General features: G+C 38.5%; 3 protein-coding genes across 3 annotated transcripts; 2 read left to right on the top strand and 1 right to left on the bottom strand.

The window, feature by feature from the left end:
* The first annotated feature begins 1,812 nt into the window (after nt 1-1,812).
* On the top strand, nt 1,813-3,102 carry LOC121807892 (phospholipase A1-Ialpha2, chloroplastic-like). The gene has a single exon (XM_042208232.1). It carries the CDS (start codon nt 1,813-1,815, stop codon nt 3,100-3,102), a length of 1,290 nt encoding a protein of 429 aa, XP_042064166.1.
* A 12,653-nt stretch (nt 3,103-15,755) lies between these two features.
* Nucleotides 15,756-17,200, top strand: LOC121806214 (RHOMBOID-like protein 13). The gene has a single exon (XM_042206177.1). The coding sequence runs from the start codon at nt 16,116-16,118 to the stop codon at nt 16,926-16,928; it is 813 nt and encodes a 270-aa protein (XP_042062111.1). The 5' UTR covers nt 15,756-16,115; the 3' UTR covers nt 16,929-17,200.
* Nucleotides 17,201-17,994: 794 nt separating this feature from the next.
* LOC121806213 (protein ENHANCED DISEASE RESISTANCE 2-like) lies at nt 17,995-19,699 on the bottom strand. The gene is made up of 2 exons (XM_042206176.1): nt 19,608-19,699; nt 17,995-19,019 (listed from the first exon to the last, which is right to left on the bottom strand). Exon 2 carries the CDS (start codon nt 19,016-19,018, stop codon nt 18,128-18,130), a length of 891 nt encoding a protein of 296 aa, XP_042062110.1. The 5' UTR covers nt 19,019; nt 19,608-19,699; the 3' UTR covers nt 17,995-18,127.
* Nucleotides 19,700-19,822: the final 123 nt, after the last annotated feature.

Raw genomic sequence — 19,822 nt, forward strand, 5'->3', positions numbered from 1 at the left:
CAAAATCATATATAAATACACACATTCATCATCCATTTGGGTGAAATTTGGCCACGAGTACTGGGTTTTTTTAATTTTATGAATTTAATTATGTAATTCTTAATTTTTAGGATTTAAATTATGTAATTTTTATGTTCTAAGATTTTAATTATGTAATTTTTATTTTTTTGTAATTTGTAATATTATTTCGATTATTTTTAATGAATTTTAATTTTGTGGAAATGTTTTTATTTAAATTGAATAATGGAATGATGGGGCACTTGTGCTCGTCCTTGCGGAAGAGCACGGATGTGGGTGTTGTGCTCTTGTCTAAGAGCATGGAGTAAAAGTGGGGTCGAGCCCACATCCGTGCTCGTTGGTAAGAGCACGGATGTGGATGCTCTTACACTCGTTGGCCGTCGGTCGTCGACGTCGCGACACCGCTTGCCCTATTAACGGCCATGGGATTGACATTCCCATCCCTCTTGACTCCATAATATCCCCCTCTACAATCTCTAGTTCTGAACACACCCCCCCCAAAAAAAAATTAAATAAATAAAACAAATAATAATAATAATAATAATAATAATAATAATAATAATAATAATAATAATAATAATAATAATAATAATAATTAAAACAAATCAACCCGTTTGAAATGATTTTGAGAAATAGAATGAAACCAAAATTGAGTTTGGAATAGGGTTTAGAGAAAAGAAGGAAGCGAAGCCGTTTCATTCCTTTTGAGAAGTTGGATTTTTTTCTTTTCGGTTATATAATTTTTATATTCGAAATGACGTCCTTTTAATAAAATGAGCTGTCACGACAACTTTAATCTTTCCAAATAAGTTTATTTTTGACCGATATTATAAAACATTGGAAATTGGCTTATAAGTGAACAACCTTATATAAAAATTGTTACTAATCCGTATTATTTAGCAAATAAGAAACCACATAAGCTTAATTATTGATAAACCATTAGTTTTCACTTTAAAATTACTTCCTTCTTCATGATCTATTCCTCTAAGAAGACTCGGTACTTTCGTCACGGATTTTACTGAATCCATTAAGTATCTTACAAGTGACGAGTCCAATTTTGTAGCAATAATGTAGAGAGGGGCAATAGATTGGTGAATACATATCCCACTGAATCAAAATATTTATGATTTATTAACGAAAATTAGTAGAAGATATTTTCTATGACTATCACCCTTTGTAGCATTTATTGGCGGGAGATTGTCCATTCAGAATTAGTTGGGGATTTCGGTGCCTGGATCACATGTCATAATTACATATAACAGGGAATCGAAAAAAGTGAAATATTAGCAATCGAATCGATTAATTAGATAATAAAATACTCCCTCCGTCCCGCACTACTCGCACGTATTTCCTTTTTGGACGTCCCAAGTTACTTGCACTCTTTCCATTTTTAGTAAAAATTTTCACCTATAGCCGTCATTTTTGACTTTCCTATACACTCATTCATTAATCTCCGTGCCGAAAAGGAAATGAACGAGTAGCTCGGGACGGAGGGAGTACATAAAAAAAAAAGTGTCCGTAAGTGCACACACATAATAAAAAGAAATAAAAAATGAAGGTCATATGCATGTTTGATGTGTAAGCGCGTTCACTTTGAAGTCCTTCCTTATTCTTCTTCCATGTCAAAACTCTCCCTCTATCTTGCCTACGCGTCGTTTACGTACTTACCCATATATATATATATATATATATATATATATATATATATATATATATATTCCCCATTTCCATTCCACCAACTGATCTTAAAATTCCAACTCTCTTCTCTCTCTCTAACTCTTGAGGAATTCATTCATGGCTTCCTCACTCCTTCACTGCATGCCTAATCCAATCACAAACTCCCCCACTCTACTATCTGACCCCATCTCTCACACATCCGCTTACTCCCCTCCTCACCTCAAATCCTCAAATCCCTCCCTCCCCGTCTTGTCGCGCAGCCGGTCACGAGCTGCATCATCAGTATCGCAGCTCGCGGCCGGCTGGAGGGAGATCCAGGGGCTCAACAACTGGGAGAATCTCGTTGAGCCCCTGCACCCCCTCCTCCGCGACGAGATCGTCCGCTACGGCGAGTTCGTCGCTGCCTGCTACAAGGCCTTCGACCTCGACCCCGACTCCAAGCGCTACCTCCACTGCAAGTACGGGAAGTCGAGCATGCTCGAAAGCGTCGGCCTGGCCGAGTCAGGGTACGAGGTTACCAAGTATATCTACGCGACCGCCCCTGACATCAGCATCCCCATCCAGGCCGGCCCCTGCAGTGCAGCAGAGGCCAGGTGGATAGGGTATGTGGCCACCTCATCAGACAATGAGGTGGCCACTCTAGGGAGGAGGGACATAGTCATCACATTCCGGGGTACCGTCACGAACCCCGAGTGGATGGCTAATTTAATGAGCTCCCTCACCCCGGCCCGCCTCGACCCGCATGATCCGCGGCCCGAGGTCAAGGTCGAGGAAGGGTTTTTAAGCCTGTACACCTCTGACGAGAGGTCAGACAAATTCGGCCTTGGGAGCTGTCGCTGTCAGCTCCTCTCGGAGATTTCTAGGTTAATAAATAAATACCGGGACGAAGAGATCAGCATCACGATCGCCGGCCACAGCATGGGGAGCTCGCTAGGGCTTCTGCTGGCGTACGACGTCGCGGAGCTCGGGCTCAACGGGGCCGGGAAGATCCCGGTGACCGTGTTTTCCTTCGGCGGGCCGAGGGTGGGGAACACAGGCTTCAAGGAGAGGTGCGAGGAGCTCGGGGTGAGGGTTTTGAGGGTTGTGAACGTGAACGATCCGATAACGAAGATGCCCGGGGTCGTTTTCAATGAGAATTTCAAGAGATTTCGAGGTGGATTCGAGTTTCCGTGGAGTTGCTCATGTTATGCTCATGTAGGGGTTGAGTTGTTGGTCGATTTCTTCAAGATGCATAACCCTTCGTGCGTGCACGATTTGGGGAGCTACATCGGGTTGCTCCGGGGTCAGATGAAGAGCCCGGAGAGCCCGAATTTGGTGGATCGGGCCAAGGGATTCTTCACCGCTGGCGGCGAGTGGAGGGACGCCGCCGTTAATATGTTCAGTTTGGTGCAGTCGCAATGGACGTGATATATATATATATATAAAATGATTAAAGATGAGTTAGGGTTTTTTTGGAGTTTCTCAGGGATTAAAATTTTTGGCGGGTATGCATGATTTTTTGTATCTATTGTAGAGAGTTGATATAAATTAGAAAGTGGATCGAAGTATATATATGATCATTAGGTTATTGATGATGATCTTAATCACTTGGATGGCTTATTGTGTTAGGGGATAAACAAACAAGTAATAGTTTGATACTAAACGTATCTATACGTCTGTGGGCGATGTTAAGCCAAAATATTCCACTAAATGTCTCATTTTTCCTTTTTCGTCCGTCCACCAATAAATGTTTCATTTCACTTTTACTCTGTTTAGTAAGTGAACTAACATTTCACTAACTCATTCCACTCACATTTTATATAAAACCAAAATATAAAAATAGGTATTACATTTGACTAACTTTTTCTACCCACTTTATTTTATAAAGTCAAACAATTTCTTAAACCGCGCCAGCCAAATATGGGACATTTAATCATGGGCGGAGGGATTATTTCACTGTAATTTACGAATACAACTTACAATGAGATAGAATAACTATATATAGTCAATATAGCAATAAATTTTAAATATTACTTACAATGCGAGAACAATAAAAAAACATAGACAATAGAGTGAAAGCTGATTAATCACAGGAATCGTGTTGAGCCTAAAAATACATGTGTGGAAGCCCAAAAATGTATGGTGGTGGTTTTAGGGAATAAACACACAAGTAATCACAAATATAATCAAGATAAATACATGAATTGTTAACCCAACTTCATACGAAGTGTATCTACGACTGGAAGCAATGTCAAACCAGATATTTCACAATAATTTTCGGATACTATTTATAATGGGAGAACAAATATAAATTTGGCGACTGATTCACTTCTTTTCAGACTCCACACTCAACTTGATGTTATACATGGCGAGTGGTTCTATTACACATGTTCAGTGGCGGAGCCAGAAATTTTACGGTGGGGGGCCCAAATTACCATTAAATTTGTTGATTGTGTTCAATTGCTAACAACACGGAAACGACTCGGACGCGAACAATATAAAAAACCACACGTGAGAAATGGATGATGAAAAAATAATTAGTAAACAGATTTTTTAGAGCGTAGCACGATTTATTAGAACCAAGCTATTTTTCTAGTATTTCAGAATTTTTTTATATAAATGGCATCACATTAAAATTAATATTATTCATAACATATAATAGTATTTTAAAATATTTATAGAATCAAAGAATTATTATCTATTCTTAAATTATAAAAATTATTTTTATGATGCAATTTAAAAATGATTTATACAAAATTACTATTTAAAAAATCAATAAAAAATTTTAATGGAAAAAAATCTATTAAATATAAGTGAATATGAGAAAATCAACAAAAATTCTAATAAAATATGAATCCAAAGAAGAGGAACAGTTCACTAAAAAGTAGAATGCTTGCAAGGGATATTCGAATCCAGTATCCATCAGATAAAAGGGCGGCACCCTAACCAACTATACTAGAACGTAATATGTTAAACATACATATATTATATACAGGTATTATCCAAATGGCTGAGGGGCCCAAGGGCCCCCCTGGCCCCATCGTGGCTCCGCCCCTGCACATGTTTACCAAGTATTGGAACAAGAAACCGTAGTAGTACTAACGTAGGCACGTAGATTTTGTTCGATACAGACAAGAAAATGATGTGGCTATATATTTAAGATTTTGTGTTCAGCTTCTTCAACGTCGTGTTTTATGTGATGTTGAAAAGCTTAAACCAATTTAAGCTGGGCAGCATATCTCTGCGTTAATTTGCTAATTTTAAAGAGTTTGCTTTGTTTCGGTGGTCAAAAAACCTAGTACAATTAAGCATTTTCCAAAATAATTTATATCCTAGCTAGTAGTTCTTTTCTTTTTTATACTGATATAAGGAAAATAAATTAACCGATATTAGGCGATTCAAATTGGTGTCAAGTCACATTAAATGCATTACATGAGTTAAAGTAAAAGCTCACTTTTATTATGAAAACTAAAACATCTATAAATTTTCACTAAACCTATAAAGTCATTGCAGTCATAGTTAAATTAACTACATTTAAAAAGTAAATTAAATTATTGCCTTTATGTAATTCGAACCATGATACTATTACATTCGATCAGCAAATTGTTGCATCAGCCGTAGATCTGCTTTCCGATCGAAAGGCTGAAAATTGTTCTTTATTCTAATTTTAAATATGAGTTCCCGTTTAAACATCATGTTATAATTATATGTAAATGCAGTATTACTGTATTATGTAGTATTGAATGTACTGATGGGATTAGATAAACTCACAAACAACCCCCTTTAAAGAGAAATATTAAGACTAAAAACAAGATAGGTCAACAAAAACTTCCAATAATTACAAACAATTAATTAAAGAAATTTGCCAAACATTTTGAAATATACAACCAGTTCAGTTCAGATGTATAGTAAATATAATAGTATAAGAAAGTGAACAAAAACTGGAAAACCCTACTGAATAGGTTTGGCGAGAGAGAATAAAGGAGAGAAGGGTCTCTTTTCATTATTGTCTCTCTTATTTTACTTTTTCTCAACCTTAATTATTTATTATCATTTTTTCAAAACGAGTGCAAAAATGAAGTGTGACATCTGTTATGAGACGGAGGGAGTACTATTTTTACTCGAAATTTATTTACAGTTGTTTTAAAATTTTAGCAATAAACAACTAATATTGAAGATATATGTGAATTACATCTATTATATGATAAGGTTAAAGTTGTTGTGGCTACCAAAAAGGTAAAGTACACTAGTCACGTCAAATTTAATTTTTTTCTAATTTCGATTAATGTTATACATATATATATATATATATATATATATATAGAATTGTAATTGGCATATTTACGATATCAATGTTTAAAAGTTAAATAAACGTGTAGGAAATTAATGAGTTCAAAAGCATTCAAAACAGTGAAACGATGGGGATTGATATATTAAAAAAACGAAATCAACCAGGCGACTATAGTACACTACAATGTCAAGCTCAATCGTCTTCTTTAGCATCGGTATTGATCTTTGTTAAACTATGTAATTTTAATATTTTATATAATTTCGCTATTATATATGGTGAAGATTCTTTTCTAAAAGGAAAAAGGTAAAATCTAATTATTTAAACCATTAAATTGTACTAGGAGTATTAAATTAGTAGTAACAAGTAGGTGGACGTATCTTGAACATCAATATTATAAACATATAGTGGTATATTATATGATCTTATTCTAATATCATGTTAAAAAAATAGGATTAGCACGTGGCTTCAAATTAAGCACTTTGGTAAATGAATAACGAAAAATTGTTAAAGGTTATTATTTGTTTTAAAACTATACTATTATGTAATTTAATTGAGGAAACTTTATGGGAGTAATTGCCAACTGAATTCAAACGTGGCATTTTCAACTCAAATAAATTTACAAATGAAGTAAACTTTTCAGATATATAGTACTAGTCACTAATTAATTCATCATTTATGTAACCTCTTGAATAAACTTAAAAAAATAATAAAATCGATAAACTTGAATAATGCCTATATTTATTTTGCCAAGGTCAATTTACATGATAGATTATTGTTTCAGTTTTTTTTAATTGTCTCATTTATGTATAAAATATCCCCTTTTGAGGATATTAAAAATGAAATTATTTCATTAAAATAAGAAAGGTAAAAGGAAGGAAAACAAATGAAAAATTACTCCATATTTTCGACCAATTGAAGCTGATGTCTAATGTTAAAATTTTATGCTTTGTCTTGGTTCATTTAATAGTCTACTAATATTTTTCGATCAATTGAAGATGCCTAATGTCGAAAGTTGATTTGACATAGGAAGACTAAATGTGATCATGAAGCTTATCTGTTGAAAACAATGATACTCAATTTGTCCCGTCATAAGCGAGACACTTCTTTTGGACACAGAATTTAATAAATTAATATTTACATAGTTAAGTGCAGAGAGTAAAGCACGAAAGAGAAAAAAGTTGATGAGTGAAGAGAAAATAAAGCATGTGTGTTACGGACGTCCTCCGTAACGTGACCGGATGGCGATCTTCTCGGACGGATAGGATGATCAATCCTTCGACAAGCTCGAAGGAAGGCTCACGATTTGCCGGTTCTCGGACGTTCTCCGATGAGCAGCAAATAAGGAACGAAAATTATACTTGATACTCAAGCCAAGTTGGACGAAATACTAATTTCATTAATTGATTGAATGAATAAAGTGATAACAATAACTCATATTTATAATGCTACTAACTTAATGAACAAGAAACAAATATCTAAACAAATATGGAAAAGATATGGTAAATCAAATATGCAACTAAATAATTGGGATATGGATATGATCGTATCAACTCCCCCACGGTTGAAATCCACCTTGTCCTCAAGGTGGGAACCACGAAGCAATAGAGAGAGTTGAAAGCCGACTTTGGCGAGACATCTCCTCCTGGATCAAACACATATCGAACAACTAAATATCTCCCTTTATCACCTTTGGCAAAAATCAACAAAGGAGACCCAATGTGGTCAGAAAAATTCCATGCCAACACAAAAAGCTTGCCAACGCTTCCAAGAATGCTCAAACATGACGTGTCATTGCGCGGAGGGATCAACCTCGCATCGGTGTCGAGCGATGTTGATCGAGGATTCCGACGTTTAGCACCCCTAACATGCAAATCCCCACAGATAAAGGCAATCTCCTTCAATTGTATTGGAAAGGACGGTGCAACTTTATTTCCAACTAATGCACATAGATAAGCACCACCATTTTCACTAAAACAATTCTCAACAACATCGTGAGATGTCATTCGAGCAGCATCGAGTGATGCGACGACCTTCTTAACTTCATCAGTGGAATCGTCCTCCTCTACATCGTCTAACAATGCCTCTTCCTCCTTCTCTTTACTCATATCGGGGCTGCGCTGTGGGTAGATTTCCGCAAAAGATGAAACTTGTTGGTCTTCGAGTCTACCATCTCTACCTTCCCTAGATCCCCGATTCTCACTAGGCAAGCAACGATCCATGAGTTTCCTTGCTACCGTCTCTAATATGGAGTTCTCTGAATCACAATGCTCCTCCTCTAATATGGAGTCCTCTAAATCACAAGGCTCTGCATCTAATATGGAGTCCTTTGAATCACAAAGCCTCTCGTCGCCGTCTAGTGTTGGCGAATGCGTGTAAGTAACGACCTCTCCATAACATCTGCCATCATCTACCTCACTCCACAAGCGATGCGGCAGTGGTGGCTGTGGCAAAGGTCGGAAGTTTACAAACCCACGGTCAAGGGGATCCACATGTGTCGGTGGTTCATGTGACGAGTATTCCTGCTGTTTCGGCGGGTCCCAACAGGTGGGCTGACCGTAAGTCGGCGCCCCGTAGGATGTGGTTGATTCCCGCTGCGGCTGCCACCTTCTCGGTGGATCCCAGCAATTAGGCAGGGGCTGGTCATATGCCGAGTACCCACGGAGAGTGTGTTGTCCCTGTGTCTCCCGACAGGTAGGCTGAATGGACGCACATGTGTTGTATTGTCGTCGGTAGGGATCCGGCTGTTCATAGGGGGGAAATCTCATTGGGTTTCGGCGACCAGAGTGGTGCGACATCCGACGAGCAGGAAGCGGCTCATATGCGGCCCGGCCGAACTGTTGCTGATGGCGCGGAGGGTCCCAGGGAAGCAGCGAATAGTACGGCAGGTCTTGAGCTAGCTGTGGCGGTGGCTCCGGCCGCGGACGAGTGCGAATTTCTCTGCGAAAATCGTAGGACGCCTGCTGTGCATACGTTGCTTTAGACGCAAGCAAGTTTGTCCTACGCCGTTCGATTTTGTCACAACGTGTTTCCAACCTGGTGATAGCGGCATCCAATTGATCGAATAGGTGTTCATAACGCCCCAATCCGGTGTAGTTGCGTGACATGATGACGTTGAGCGACGGCGGTGAAGCTCGGTAGTGGGAGGTGATCGGGACAGGTCCTGTGACTGTTGTTTTTTTTTTTTTTTTTTTTGGGAATATGGATGAACGAAGACGGGGGATGAGCACGGGATGAAAGCACCAGTTGTTACGGACGTCCTCCGTAACGTGACCGGATGGCGATCTTCTCGGACGGATAGGATGATCAATCCTTCGACAAGCTCGAAGGAAGGCTCACGATTTGCCGGTTCTCGGACGTTCTCCGATGAGCAGCAAATAAGGAACGAAAATTATACTTGATACTCAAGTCAAGTTGGACGAAATACTAATTTCATTAATTGATTGAATGAATAAAGTGATAACAATAACTCATATTTATAATGCTACTAACTTAATGAACAAGAAACAAATATCTAAACAAATATGGAAAAGATATGGTAAATCAAATATGCAACTAAATAATTGGGATATGGATATGATCGTATCAATGTGAGAAATTAAAATAAGAGAGAACGAGAGAGAGAAAAAAATGTACTCCCTCCGTCCCAAGGAAGATGACTCATTCCTTCGGCGGTACAAGAATTTAAGCAACTTTATTTTATGTATGAAGTGGAGAGAGTAAAGTAATAGAAAAAGTTGTTTCCATTTTTAGTAATGTGTCATCTTGGTTGTGACAAGCCAAAATGGAAAGTGTGTCATTTTTAATGGGACGGGGGAGTAGTATTTATTACTAAAAAGAGAAATGACTATTTATAGTGAGACAGAGCCAGAGGGAGTAGTTTTTTAAATCAGCTCCCAAATGATGTATCAACATCGAGATAAAAAGTACTCCAACTGATTCAATCGTTCAAGGATATATTGACGTTAGAGCATCCACTATAGGGTGGAAACTTCCACCCGCCCCACCCCCTCCGAAGCGTCCATCCCAGGGCGGCCACAAATAAAAGTTTCCGCAGCAATAGTGGACACTTTCGCCCAAAAGTTTTCGGCCCAAAAAGTTTCCGGATGGCCGCGCAATAGGCCGGCGCGTCTATCGCCGCCTTCGGGGCGGCCGACGCGTCCTAGGCGAATACCCGCCGATGCCACTACCGCCCCCGAAAATGCGTCCGCCTCCGGGGCGGACACTTCTCCCACTATAGATAGCCGCGTCCTCGGCGTTTCCGGGGCGGCCGGCGCGCCGCCCCTATAGTGGAGGCTCTTATTGTTTGTTACTTGATTTTTTGTTAAGACTTTTCTATTATTTATTTAGTATATCTATTTGTTTGTTTTACTAGTGTTATCACTCTTGATGAACCCTATTCTCACTTATCCTCATATTTTTTCCATTTCTATATTCTTTCATAGAATTTATGGAATAAAAGATCAACAAATGTCACAAAATCACAATGGTGAGCACTAGTAATATAACTTATTTTGTGACTTACTGTCTCCCTATATGTTCTAGTTAGTCTGGCGTGATTAGGCATAGATAGAAAATTAAAATAATTATACTCCTTCAATGAACAGATTAGTCGAAAATCATTCAATTTGGAAAGAAATGTTAACGAAAAACGTCTGTCTCCCACATGTATAGAATTATGTAAGAGTCAAACTATTACAAATGTAAATCTAAGTTATTTCTTTTCTTTATTATTTGATGTTTGAATATAAGGGAGCAAAAGTTTGCTCACCGACCCCAAAAAAGGCCAAAGTCTCATCATAGCAAACGACTTTATCATAATATCACACAACTATTCATATTATTGGACTTTTTTTGCAAAAAGCAGTCAATTATTAATTGTCAATCACTACTTCATTTGAGTTTTTTTATGAATATACTCCCTCCGTCCCATAATAATTGTCCCACCTCTTTTTTTACCATAAATGGTAAGTAGGTCTCACATTCCACTAACCCACTTCACTCATATTTTATTATAAAATTAATATAAAAAGTGGATCTCACATTCCACTAACTTTTCCAACCAACGTTTCTTTACATTTTCTTAAAACACGTACTCACAATAAGAGTGACAATTATTATGGGACAAAGAGAGTGTGATTTTAAAAGTTATAAAAACTATAGTACTATGTATTAGGAAAAAAATAGTTCAAATTATAGGGATTATCAAGAATATTGGGATATCAAGTAAATAAGTATACTACTATTTCTATTATCTATTTAGACTAATGCTTCCCTTAATTGTAAAGCTGGTAGCTAGAAACAAGTACCCCTCCGTCATTTAAGATGACTCACTTTCCGTTTTTATTTGTCCCAACTAAGATAACTCATTGCTAAAAATGGAAATATCTTTCTTTCTACTTTATTCTCTATCTTACTTTACTCTCTCCACTTCACACACAAAATAAAGTATAGATAATTATGAGGAAAGTACTGAATAAAGGAAGTGTGAAATTAAACCTTGATTGTTGTTAAAAATGAATGTGCTTCAATAATGTAATAGGAATTACAAGTGTGAAAAAGTTGAAAGAATCGAAAAAGTTATGATATTATTCTGGTAAAAAAAGAAGATAGAATACTGGGTATGTAACAAAGTCCATTATTAGTTTTAGAGCTATCAATTCAAGCAGTACTAAAGACTTTTTGTTATAAGTTCAACAATTTAACTTAGACACATTAATGTTATTTAAGATGTTAATGGAATTAATGATTAGTATAAATTGTCACGCGACAAAATTTACATTTTAATTTAAATAAAAGGTATCATCATCACCTAAGGTATCAAATAAAAAATCAATAAATTAAATATAATGAGAATAAAAGTACCGCAGCTTACAATGTTATTAGGGTGTCCACTATAATGAGGCGCGGCTATAGCTGCGCTGGGGAAAAAGCGGGGCGGAAGCGGGGCGGGTTATAGTGGGAAGGGTGTCCGCCGCGGGGGTGGACGCGGCGAGTGGGGCGAGATGCGGCGGACGCGCGATAGCCGTGTGCGCGGCGAGGACGCGGCGGGGGTGCAATAGCCGCGCCTATAGGCGCGGCGCCTATAGTGGAGACATTAGCCGCGGCGGTTGCATGCGATTTTTTTTTTTTTTTCACTTCAATTCACCTATAAATACACCCCACTCCATTCATTATTTTCACACCATTCAAACACAACATCTATACAAATTTCTCTCACTACAATTTGGGGTCGGAAATGAACAATTTGTGGAGAGACAACTGGAATGCTCTGATTCAACAGGTGCAACACCAGGCCGCCCAGGAGGTAGCGGCCCGTTTGGCGGAGGAGGCGGAGGATGCGGAGGATCCGATCCCTCGCACCATTACTCATCGGCGGACAATCCCACGAGACCACGTCGGTGCTCACCAACGTTTAATGGATGATTACTTCGTGGATAACCCCCGTTATCCACCCGAGATATTCCGCCGGAGATTCAGGATGTCGCAGCGGCTGTTCAATTATATAGCGACGAATTTGGCGGAGCGTTACCGGTGCTTCACCCTCCGGCGTGATGCGGCTGGCCGGATCGGGCTGTCCACACAACAGAAGTGCACCGCTGCAATCCGATAGCTTGCCTACGCCGGACCAGCGGACATGTTCGATGAATACCTACAGATGGGTGAGACTACTGGCCTCACGGTGCTTAGGCAGTTCTGTAAGGGGATCCGGGAAATTTTCGGTGGGGAGTTTCTACGGAAGCCCAACCCGGATGAGTGTCAGCGCCTACTTGATATGCACGGGTCGGTGCACGGCTTCCCAGGAATGTTAGGAAGCATCGATTGCATGCATTGGGAGTGGAGGAACTGCCCCGTGGCATGGAAAGGCCAGTTCACTACTGGATTCAAAAGCAAACATCCAACGATGATACTGGAAGCCGTTGCGGACTACCGACTGAAGATCTGGCATGCGTATTTCGGCGTGGCAGGTTCGAACAACGACATCAATGTTCTTCAGTCGTCGCCTCTCTTCAACGAGGAGTGCCGGGGGGAGGGGCCAGAAATCAGCTTCGTAGCCAACGGTACGCAGTACAGTAGGGGCTACTATTTGGCAGATGGAATATATCCGCGGTGGCCCGTATTCGTGAAGACTGTCCGCCAACCGGTAGGACCGAAGAAACAATATTTTGCGCACAAACAAGAGAGTGCTAGGAAGGACGTTGAGCGGGCTTTTGGTGTCCTCCAATCGCGGTGGGCTATTATACGGTGTCCGGCACGAGTTTGGCACGAAGATGATGTCGCGAATATTATGTTAGCCTGCATCATATTGCATAATATGATAATAGAAGATGAAGGATTTGCGGCAGAGCGATGGGCGCCGGAAGAGGGTGCAAGTACAAGTCACGGTGTCGCCTCCGCGCCGATCCAGATGGGCGTACCACGGAGCAATGAATATTTGATCCAACGCTTCGCTGATATGCGCAGGACCACATCACATAACACAATGCAGGCCGATTTGATTGAAGAAGTGTGGGCACGTAGGGGAGGTGGTGGCGTTGTGTAAACTTGATAGTGATTTGTACTAGATTCAATGTAGTGTGTGATTTTAATTTTAAATATAATTTAGTGTGTAATCCTAATTTTAATTTTAATTTGTATTTTATTTTTATTTTTATTTTTTATTTTTATTTTTATTTTTAATTCGTATAGTCGGCTTCTTCTAATTACGTATAGCCCGATAAAGTTGTTCATAATTACTTGAAATATTATAAAATAAAAGTTGATTATAAAATTTTGGGGCTATTGGAGGTGTCCACCATAGTGGCGGACACAAAATTTTGGGGCTATGGACAACAAAATTGGGGCTATTGACAAAAACTGGGGCGGGGCTATTGGGCATGTCCGCCTTATAGTGGACACTCTTACATTTGCTGGCTAAAAGGTTCAAAGTTTATGGGTCAAAGATGAAATCATACTTTTAAATTTTAATATTCATAAAATCATATACACATATGTAGGTCACAAAGCAGCCGCAAAATCTCTTTGATGTAACCTTTTTGATTCAATTATTGATTTTCTTCTCCATAGAGCAAAGTGACCTCATTGATATGGTTGACCACGTAATGCTTGTGTTTGAATTTTGAAATAATCTTTTGTCCTTTTCCAATTGTGTGTATCTTTTATACGTGAAAAATACTCGAATCACAGGTGATGACACAACATGAAAACATCAATCATAAATAAAAGGTCATTGTTTTGGAGCTCAACTGATGAGAACATAGTATCATTAACCGGTCCCTATTTCAGGCCCCAAGTCTCCTTCTTGTCATCATTCCTATACAGTTGCGGCATAGGCCTCAACTGCTCTAATCCTGCAGGCTCCAACTCGAGCCGCAACTAATAAATGACATTATTCACAACTTCAACATATTTTACTCGTAAATGCAATACGTTGAACAATTCAAGCCGGGAAAATACATTGTTCAGTCAAAAAAAGAAAATTACAAATCCTAAAAAAAAATTACAAATCCTAGAAAAAAAAATTATTAAACCCTAGAAAATAAAAATTACAATTCTTAGAAAAAAATATTGAAATAATTTAGAGGATAGAAATGGAGAAATTGGTGGAAGAATGTTGAAGAAATGGGTAAAAATAGGCAAAAAAAAAAAGAAAAATAATTTTTTGGGGGTTTGCGGCCCGTCCCGAAGCAATTAACCCTAGGTCTGGGCCGGAACTTCCGCCCCTCCAATGCTTAGGACGGGTCGGGACTCGCGCTTTGCGGCCCGGCCCAGTGCGTTAACGATAGTATGAGTAAAGAAGAGGTGATTGACCTTTTCTACTTTCTCTATGCAAAAGGTACATCTTTAATTACTTTCAATCGTATATATTGAGTAAAAGAAAATTTTATTTACGAATGCAACGAATTATTCGCTTGTATTATACAATATCTTATACTATCAAAATATTGTTTTAGTAATGCTCGTGTTCTCAATTTTTGGTGTGTAATGGATAATTGAACTTATATTCGTGTATACTAACGAAAAATCTAGCTTTTCTTGTGAAGACCTTCACAATTTATTGATATCGTTTTCACAATAAGATGGACTTAGGTGCACAAAATTTTGGGCTTCTAATATTTGAAATCAGAAATGACAGAGCTATTTGGGCTTAAGAGAGTAGCATAAAACTTTGGGTGATTCTTTTATATCCTTATTTGAATTTTAATGAATGCACTATTTTATACTAGTGAATAAAATATTATTTATTATAAATTTCACTATATTATGAATGCTATTTTAAATTAAGTGCTATTGTGATGGAAAACGGTGGACTACGTATAAAATTACCTTAAAATTTTAAAGCTATATAAAAAGAAGACATTGGGCCTCAGTAAATTGTTTTCAATCACAATGTCCAATTCGAACCCATTCTAAACGTCAATGAAGACAACAACAACGAGATTGAATGATTCAGTCTAACCAAATTTGAATTAAGTATTCATTGGAACATGGAGGAAACAAAGGCAATAAACCCCTACATTCCGACTCGATATTATTGTAGATTCGCGAGTAGGAGTGTCTCGACGACTTACCATATTGTACCTCTCGATATGTTCTTCACAAAAAAGCTAAAGCATTTTAGGGGGTTGGCCTCAATCGGATTTTTTTGTAGATAACCACGTATACTTCAAAGTTCAAACATTATTTAGGTTTTATCCATAAAAAACATTATTTACTTTAATTTTTTTTACTTGATACTAAAAAATACAGTATAAAATTTCTTGAAAAGAAAATTTGTTCTAGAAGTGTTTGTCTCAGATCAGAAGAAACCTCTAGTAAGTCTAGTACTTCCCAGATGCCCCTAATCTCTCATTGATTTCACCTTCAAATTAGGGGAGATAGTCTTTTCCTACTCATTCACAACATTCGATTAATGATTCTTTGATTTCTGAGGAGTCGCGTTTATTCTCTACATTTGAGGGTACAGATTCGACTCTGTCCATTGTCGGTGAGATCGGCCTTCTATTATTTGGTTTCTTTGGGCTGAATTTGTGAAATCTTGGAATCGAATTCTGTTTGTTCTCACAGTCAATTCATCAAACACTTGGTCCGAGCATATGAATCAGATGCTATAGAGTCTCAGTGTCGTGTCAATAACTTCAATTTGGTGTAGATGGGGAAACCCTTAATCTACGAGATTTGGGAAAAACCAGCAACGAGCTGTATAATTGGGATATGCAGTTTAATTTGGTTCTACATTCAGAAAAAGGGGATTGGGTATTCACATGTGGGGTTGAGCTACGACACTGCATTAGAAGGCCATCATTGGCGGATCATTACATCTGCATTTTCACACATTAGCATCCTTCATCTTGTTTTTAACATGAGTGCACTTTGGAGCCTTGGGGTGATAGAGCAGTTAGGGCACGTAGGGCTCGGTGTCGAATACTATCTTCATTATACGATGCTGTTGGTCGTACTGTCGGGGCTACTGGTTCTCGGAATCTACCACATTTTGATCAAAAGGTTCAGTCTTGATTACTTCCGGGGAGTGACTGCTGTTGGATACTCTTGTGTAGTTTTCGGGTGGATGACTATACTGTCGACGAAGCAGCCCTCTTCGAAGCTGGAGCTTTTTGGGCTCCTCTCCCTTCCTATCAGTTTTGCACCTTTTGAGTCTCTCATCTTCACGTCCATAATTGTGCCCCAAGCTAGTTTTATTGGTCATTTGTCAGGGATAATCGTTGGCTACGCCATTGCCTGGGGTGTGATACACGGAATGAACAATTACTGGGCTGTGTCGATGCTGGGATGGATGGTTCTTGTTTTCATTCTCAGTTTGAAGAAGTCTGGTACATACGATTTCAGCTTTCTTGAGATTGAATCCGTGGAAGAGTCTTCCTTGCCATCTGTGCGGTTTCTTTCTCCTGAAAACGGGAGAACCCTGCAGATGAGTGCGTCTGATGTTGGTCTGAATCTTGTGTAGCTTCTTAAAGGGATTTGGCTCTGCTTGTTCGTTTAGTCGAATGCGCAACTATGAGGATGTCACAGAATATTGGATTGAGAATAAGCTTTTCTTGAAAAGCAACACTTATTTCTTTGATCTTAGTCCTCACTTGCAGTAGCCATCGTATTCTTGTATCATGGTTTTTTGCTTCTCTTGCTAGTGTGATATCAGATTTTAAACTGACTTTCTATGTATCATATCAGTTGTGACAATTGGGAATGGATGAATAGATCGATTGACTTTCATTCTTATTCAGAGTTTCATTCTTATTGAGTAAAACACTTACAAATGAGCTTTTCATGTATTGAAAATTTGTCTCTTTCATTGGTAGGAAGGTAGTGCATAGTAAATTGGATTTTCAGGCTTATGTGAAAAGTCTTTAAAGATGTTTCTTTTTTTGAAGATAAATAATAAAATGAACTGTTATTCTAATACTGAACAATGACTGTCATGATATAGCAGAATCTGCCTTGATGTGATTAATGCTCGTTCTTTATGATTTGTCTCTTCATATTTGGTGCATTCGATCTCTTCCATCTACTATATTCACAATAAATTTTGTTAGTGTTTGGCTGCTTTTCTTTCAGCAATGAGCTTCTATTGTTTGTGATACATCACTCTGACATGAATGCCTATTTTCTGTTTCGGTTTTGGTTGTTTTCAGTGAAGAATGCATCAAGTTTAGTACTTTCACACTCCATTTGCTTTGAGCATTATTTATTGAAGGGGTTATTGATTGATGGTCGCACCGAGACAGAGAGCAGCAGGCGAATCGATGTGTAACAGTGTAAGTGAAGTAATAATGTCCTCATCAACTTCTTTACGTATTCTTGTCGTGTGGGATGGGCGTGATGAATTGCTGTCTGCAACCCTTTTACGTTGATATTCCTGACTATGAAGGCCGGTGCACGATAGCAGTTAAACTTGTACCCTGCCAGCGATCTATCTAAACTTTAATCAGACAACTTTGGATAGTTTGTTCAGGTTTAGGATTTGTGTAGTTTTGCTGCTGTTGTTGTATGCCTTAGGAAGCAAGAATAGCAAGTAGATGAAAATATTGATATACATTTTTTTTATCAATCTATTCATTGTAGTCTTTCCCTCGCAACGCACAGGATTTATAACTAAGATTTTGAAAAATAAAAGAGAGAAGAATAAGATTGGGATGTTAATTCTAACTATGTGTTTTCTTCATCTTTGGTAGTAGTAGTATGTGGATGTGTTGGCACATTGGCATGAACTAGGTTGGTAAACCCTTGCCCCAATGATTTCCAAAGTCTTGTAGGTAACGGCGACTGCGAATTCCCATAACATCTGGAGTCAATCTGCAGCGCCCGAGCAACATCGAGCCCAGAGAATCGAACAGCTCCCAAGATCCGCTCTGGTAGCTCCAACTCGGTCTGGCCCTCAATAACGAAAGCTAGGTCTACTGTGAGTGTAGACAAGTATCCGAACGCGAGGTGTACGATCGCACTCGCAACCATAGAAGATCCAACGTCGATGTCAACTTGCACAAGGCTCTCACCCACTGAGTATCTACAGCTAAGCGCCCGCCCAATTATGCAGATTGCCTGCTCCCCGACTGCTTTCTTCACCATCCACGGCCCTTCCACTACATTGGCTATCAACTTCAGCCTCGAGTTTCTAAACCCATCGTCTCCCTTTAGGAAGTGGCGGATCAGAGGATCTTGATGGCTGGCTTCCGTCCCCACGAAATACGCGACTATGCTATGGTTGTCTTTGGTTGGGAGCTGGAAATTGAAAGCCCAGACGAAATGTGATCGGCCCTTGGCGTTTTCATCATCGAGAGCTTGCCTAACACGGCCGTTAGGGTTGTTTAAAACATCGGAGATCTTGGATGGAGATTTGATCCAGTCGAGGCCGAGAGGGTGTAGGAGATAGTCGCCTCCGGGGATCTTCTCCCTCGTCGCTGGATAGTTTGCTCCTCGTACCTTGAATGCGTCTCCAGGGGGAGAAGCCCAGCCGTTCGGGGAATTGTGTGGAACACTGCCTCCGGTTTTCACTCTCTCAACCCATTCTTGATCTTGTTTTTGCTCAAGCATTGCCATTCTGCAAAATGACCAAAGAGATTACTAAACAGTATATTACACGTAGATGTTTGGACTTTTTAGTCTAGTGATAATTGCAAATACATTAGAACTTTATAATTTTTGTGACTGATTTTTAAAATTGTGTGACGGGTCTAAAATTTGACAAATTTTCATAGTTTTATTTGGTAATTTGCCCACTAAGATGACTGAACTTCAAAACTCAGTGAGAAATTAGCTCACAAATTAATATGTAATGCTTCATCCATGAACGATCATGGCATAATAAAGAACAATAAATATGATCAGTTTAATTAAAAATGTTGAGAAAATAAAAATTCGAGGGAAGAAAACCATAGAATAACTCACATACACTTCATGACTTTCAATAACCGTGAACATGAAATCTTGAAGACAAAAATAGTGCTGAAATCCACAATATTTTTTGAAAATGTTTACATATATTTCTTTCAATATTTTCCTCAAATAAGATTAAAAAACTTACTGTTACATGTTACAATAATGAAGAAAAACAGCTGAAGACAATCAGAAATAAAATAAATCTCAAGAAAGAGAGAAAATTAACATAATGTAGAAAATGAGTGATCACCTTGGAAAGAAGAGTGACGAAAGGTCTGAATAAGATGTGATTATGTTTATGAACAGAAAAAAGAAGAAACAATATTTATGTTGGAAGATTCTTGAGATATGTGGTGAAGAAAACTCATTGGGAATATTTTATTCATATAATCATATATAAATAATTACATATGCAATCTACAAATCATAAATGTTTCATATGGATAACCGATTGTCCTTCTCTTT

Source organism: Salvia splendens, chromosome 6, assembly GCF_004379255.2.
Source record: "Salvia splendens isolate huo1 chromosome 6, SspV2, whole genome shotgun sequence".
Classification (NCBI taxonomy): Eukaryota; Viridiplantae; Streptophyta; class Magnoliopsida; order Lamiales; family Lamiaceae; genus Salvia; species Salvia splendens.

What these genes read in the sequence shown, in the direction of transcription:
- LOC121807892 (XM_042208232.1), top strand. Translation starts at nt 1,813, where the DNA reads ATGGCTTCCTCACTCCTTCACTGCATGCCTAATCCAATCACAAACTCC.
- LOC121806213 (XM_042206176.1), bottom strand. Translation starts at nt 19,018, where the DNA reads ATGGCAATGCTTGAGCAAAAACAAGATCAAGAATGGGTTGAGAGAGTG.
- LOC121806214 (XM_042206177.1), top strand. Translation starts at nt 16,116, where the DNA reads ATGGGGAAACCCTTAATCTACGAGATTTGGGAAAAACCAGCAACGAGC.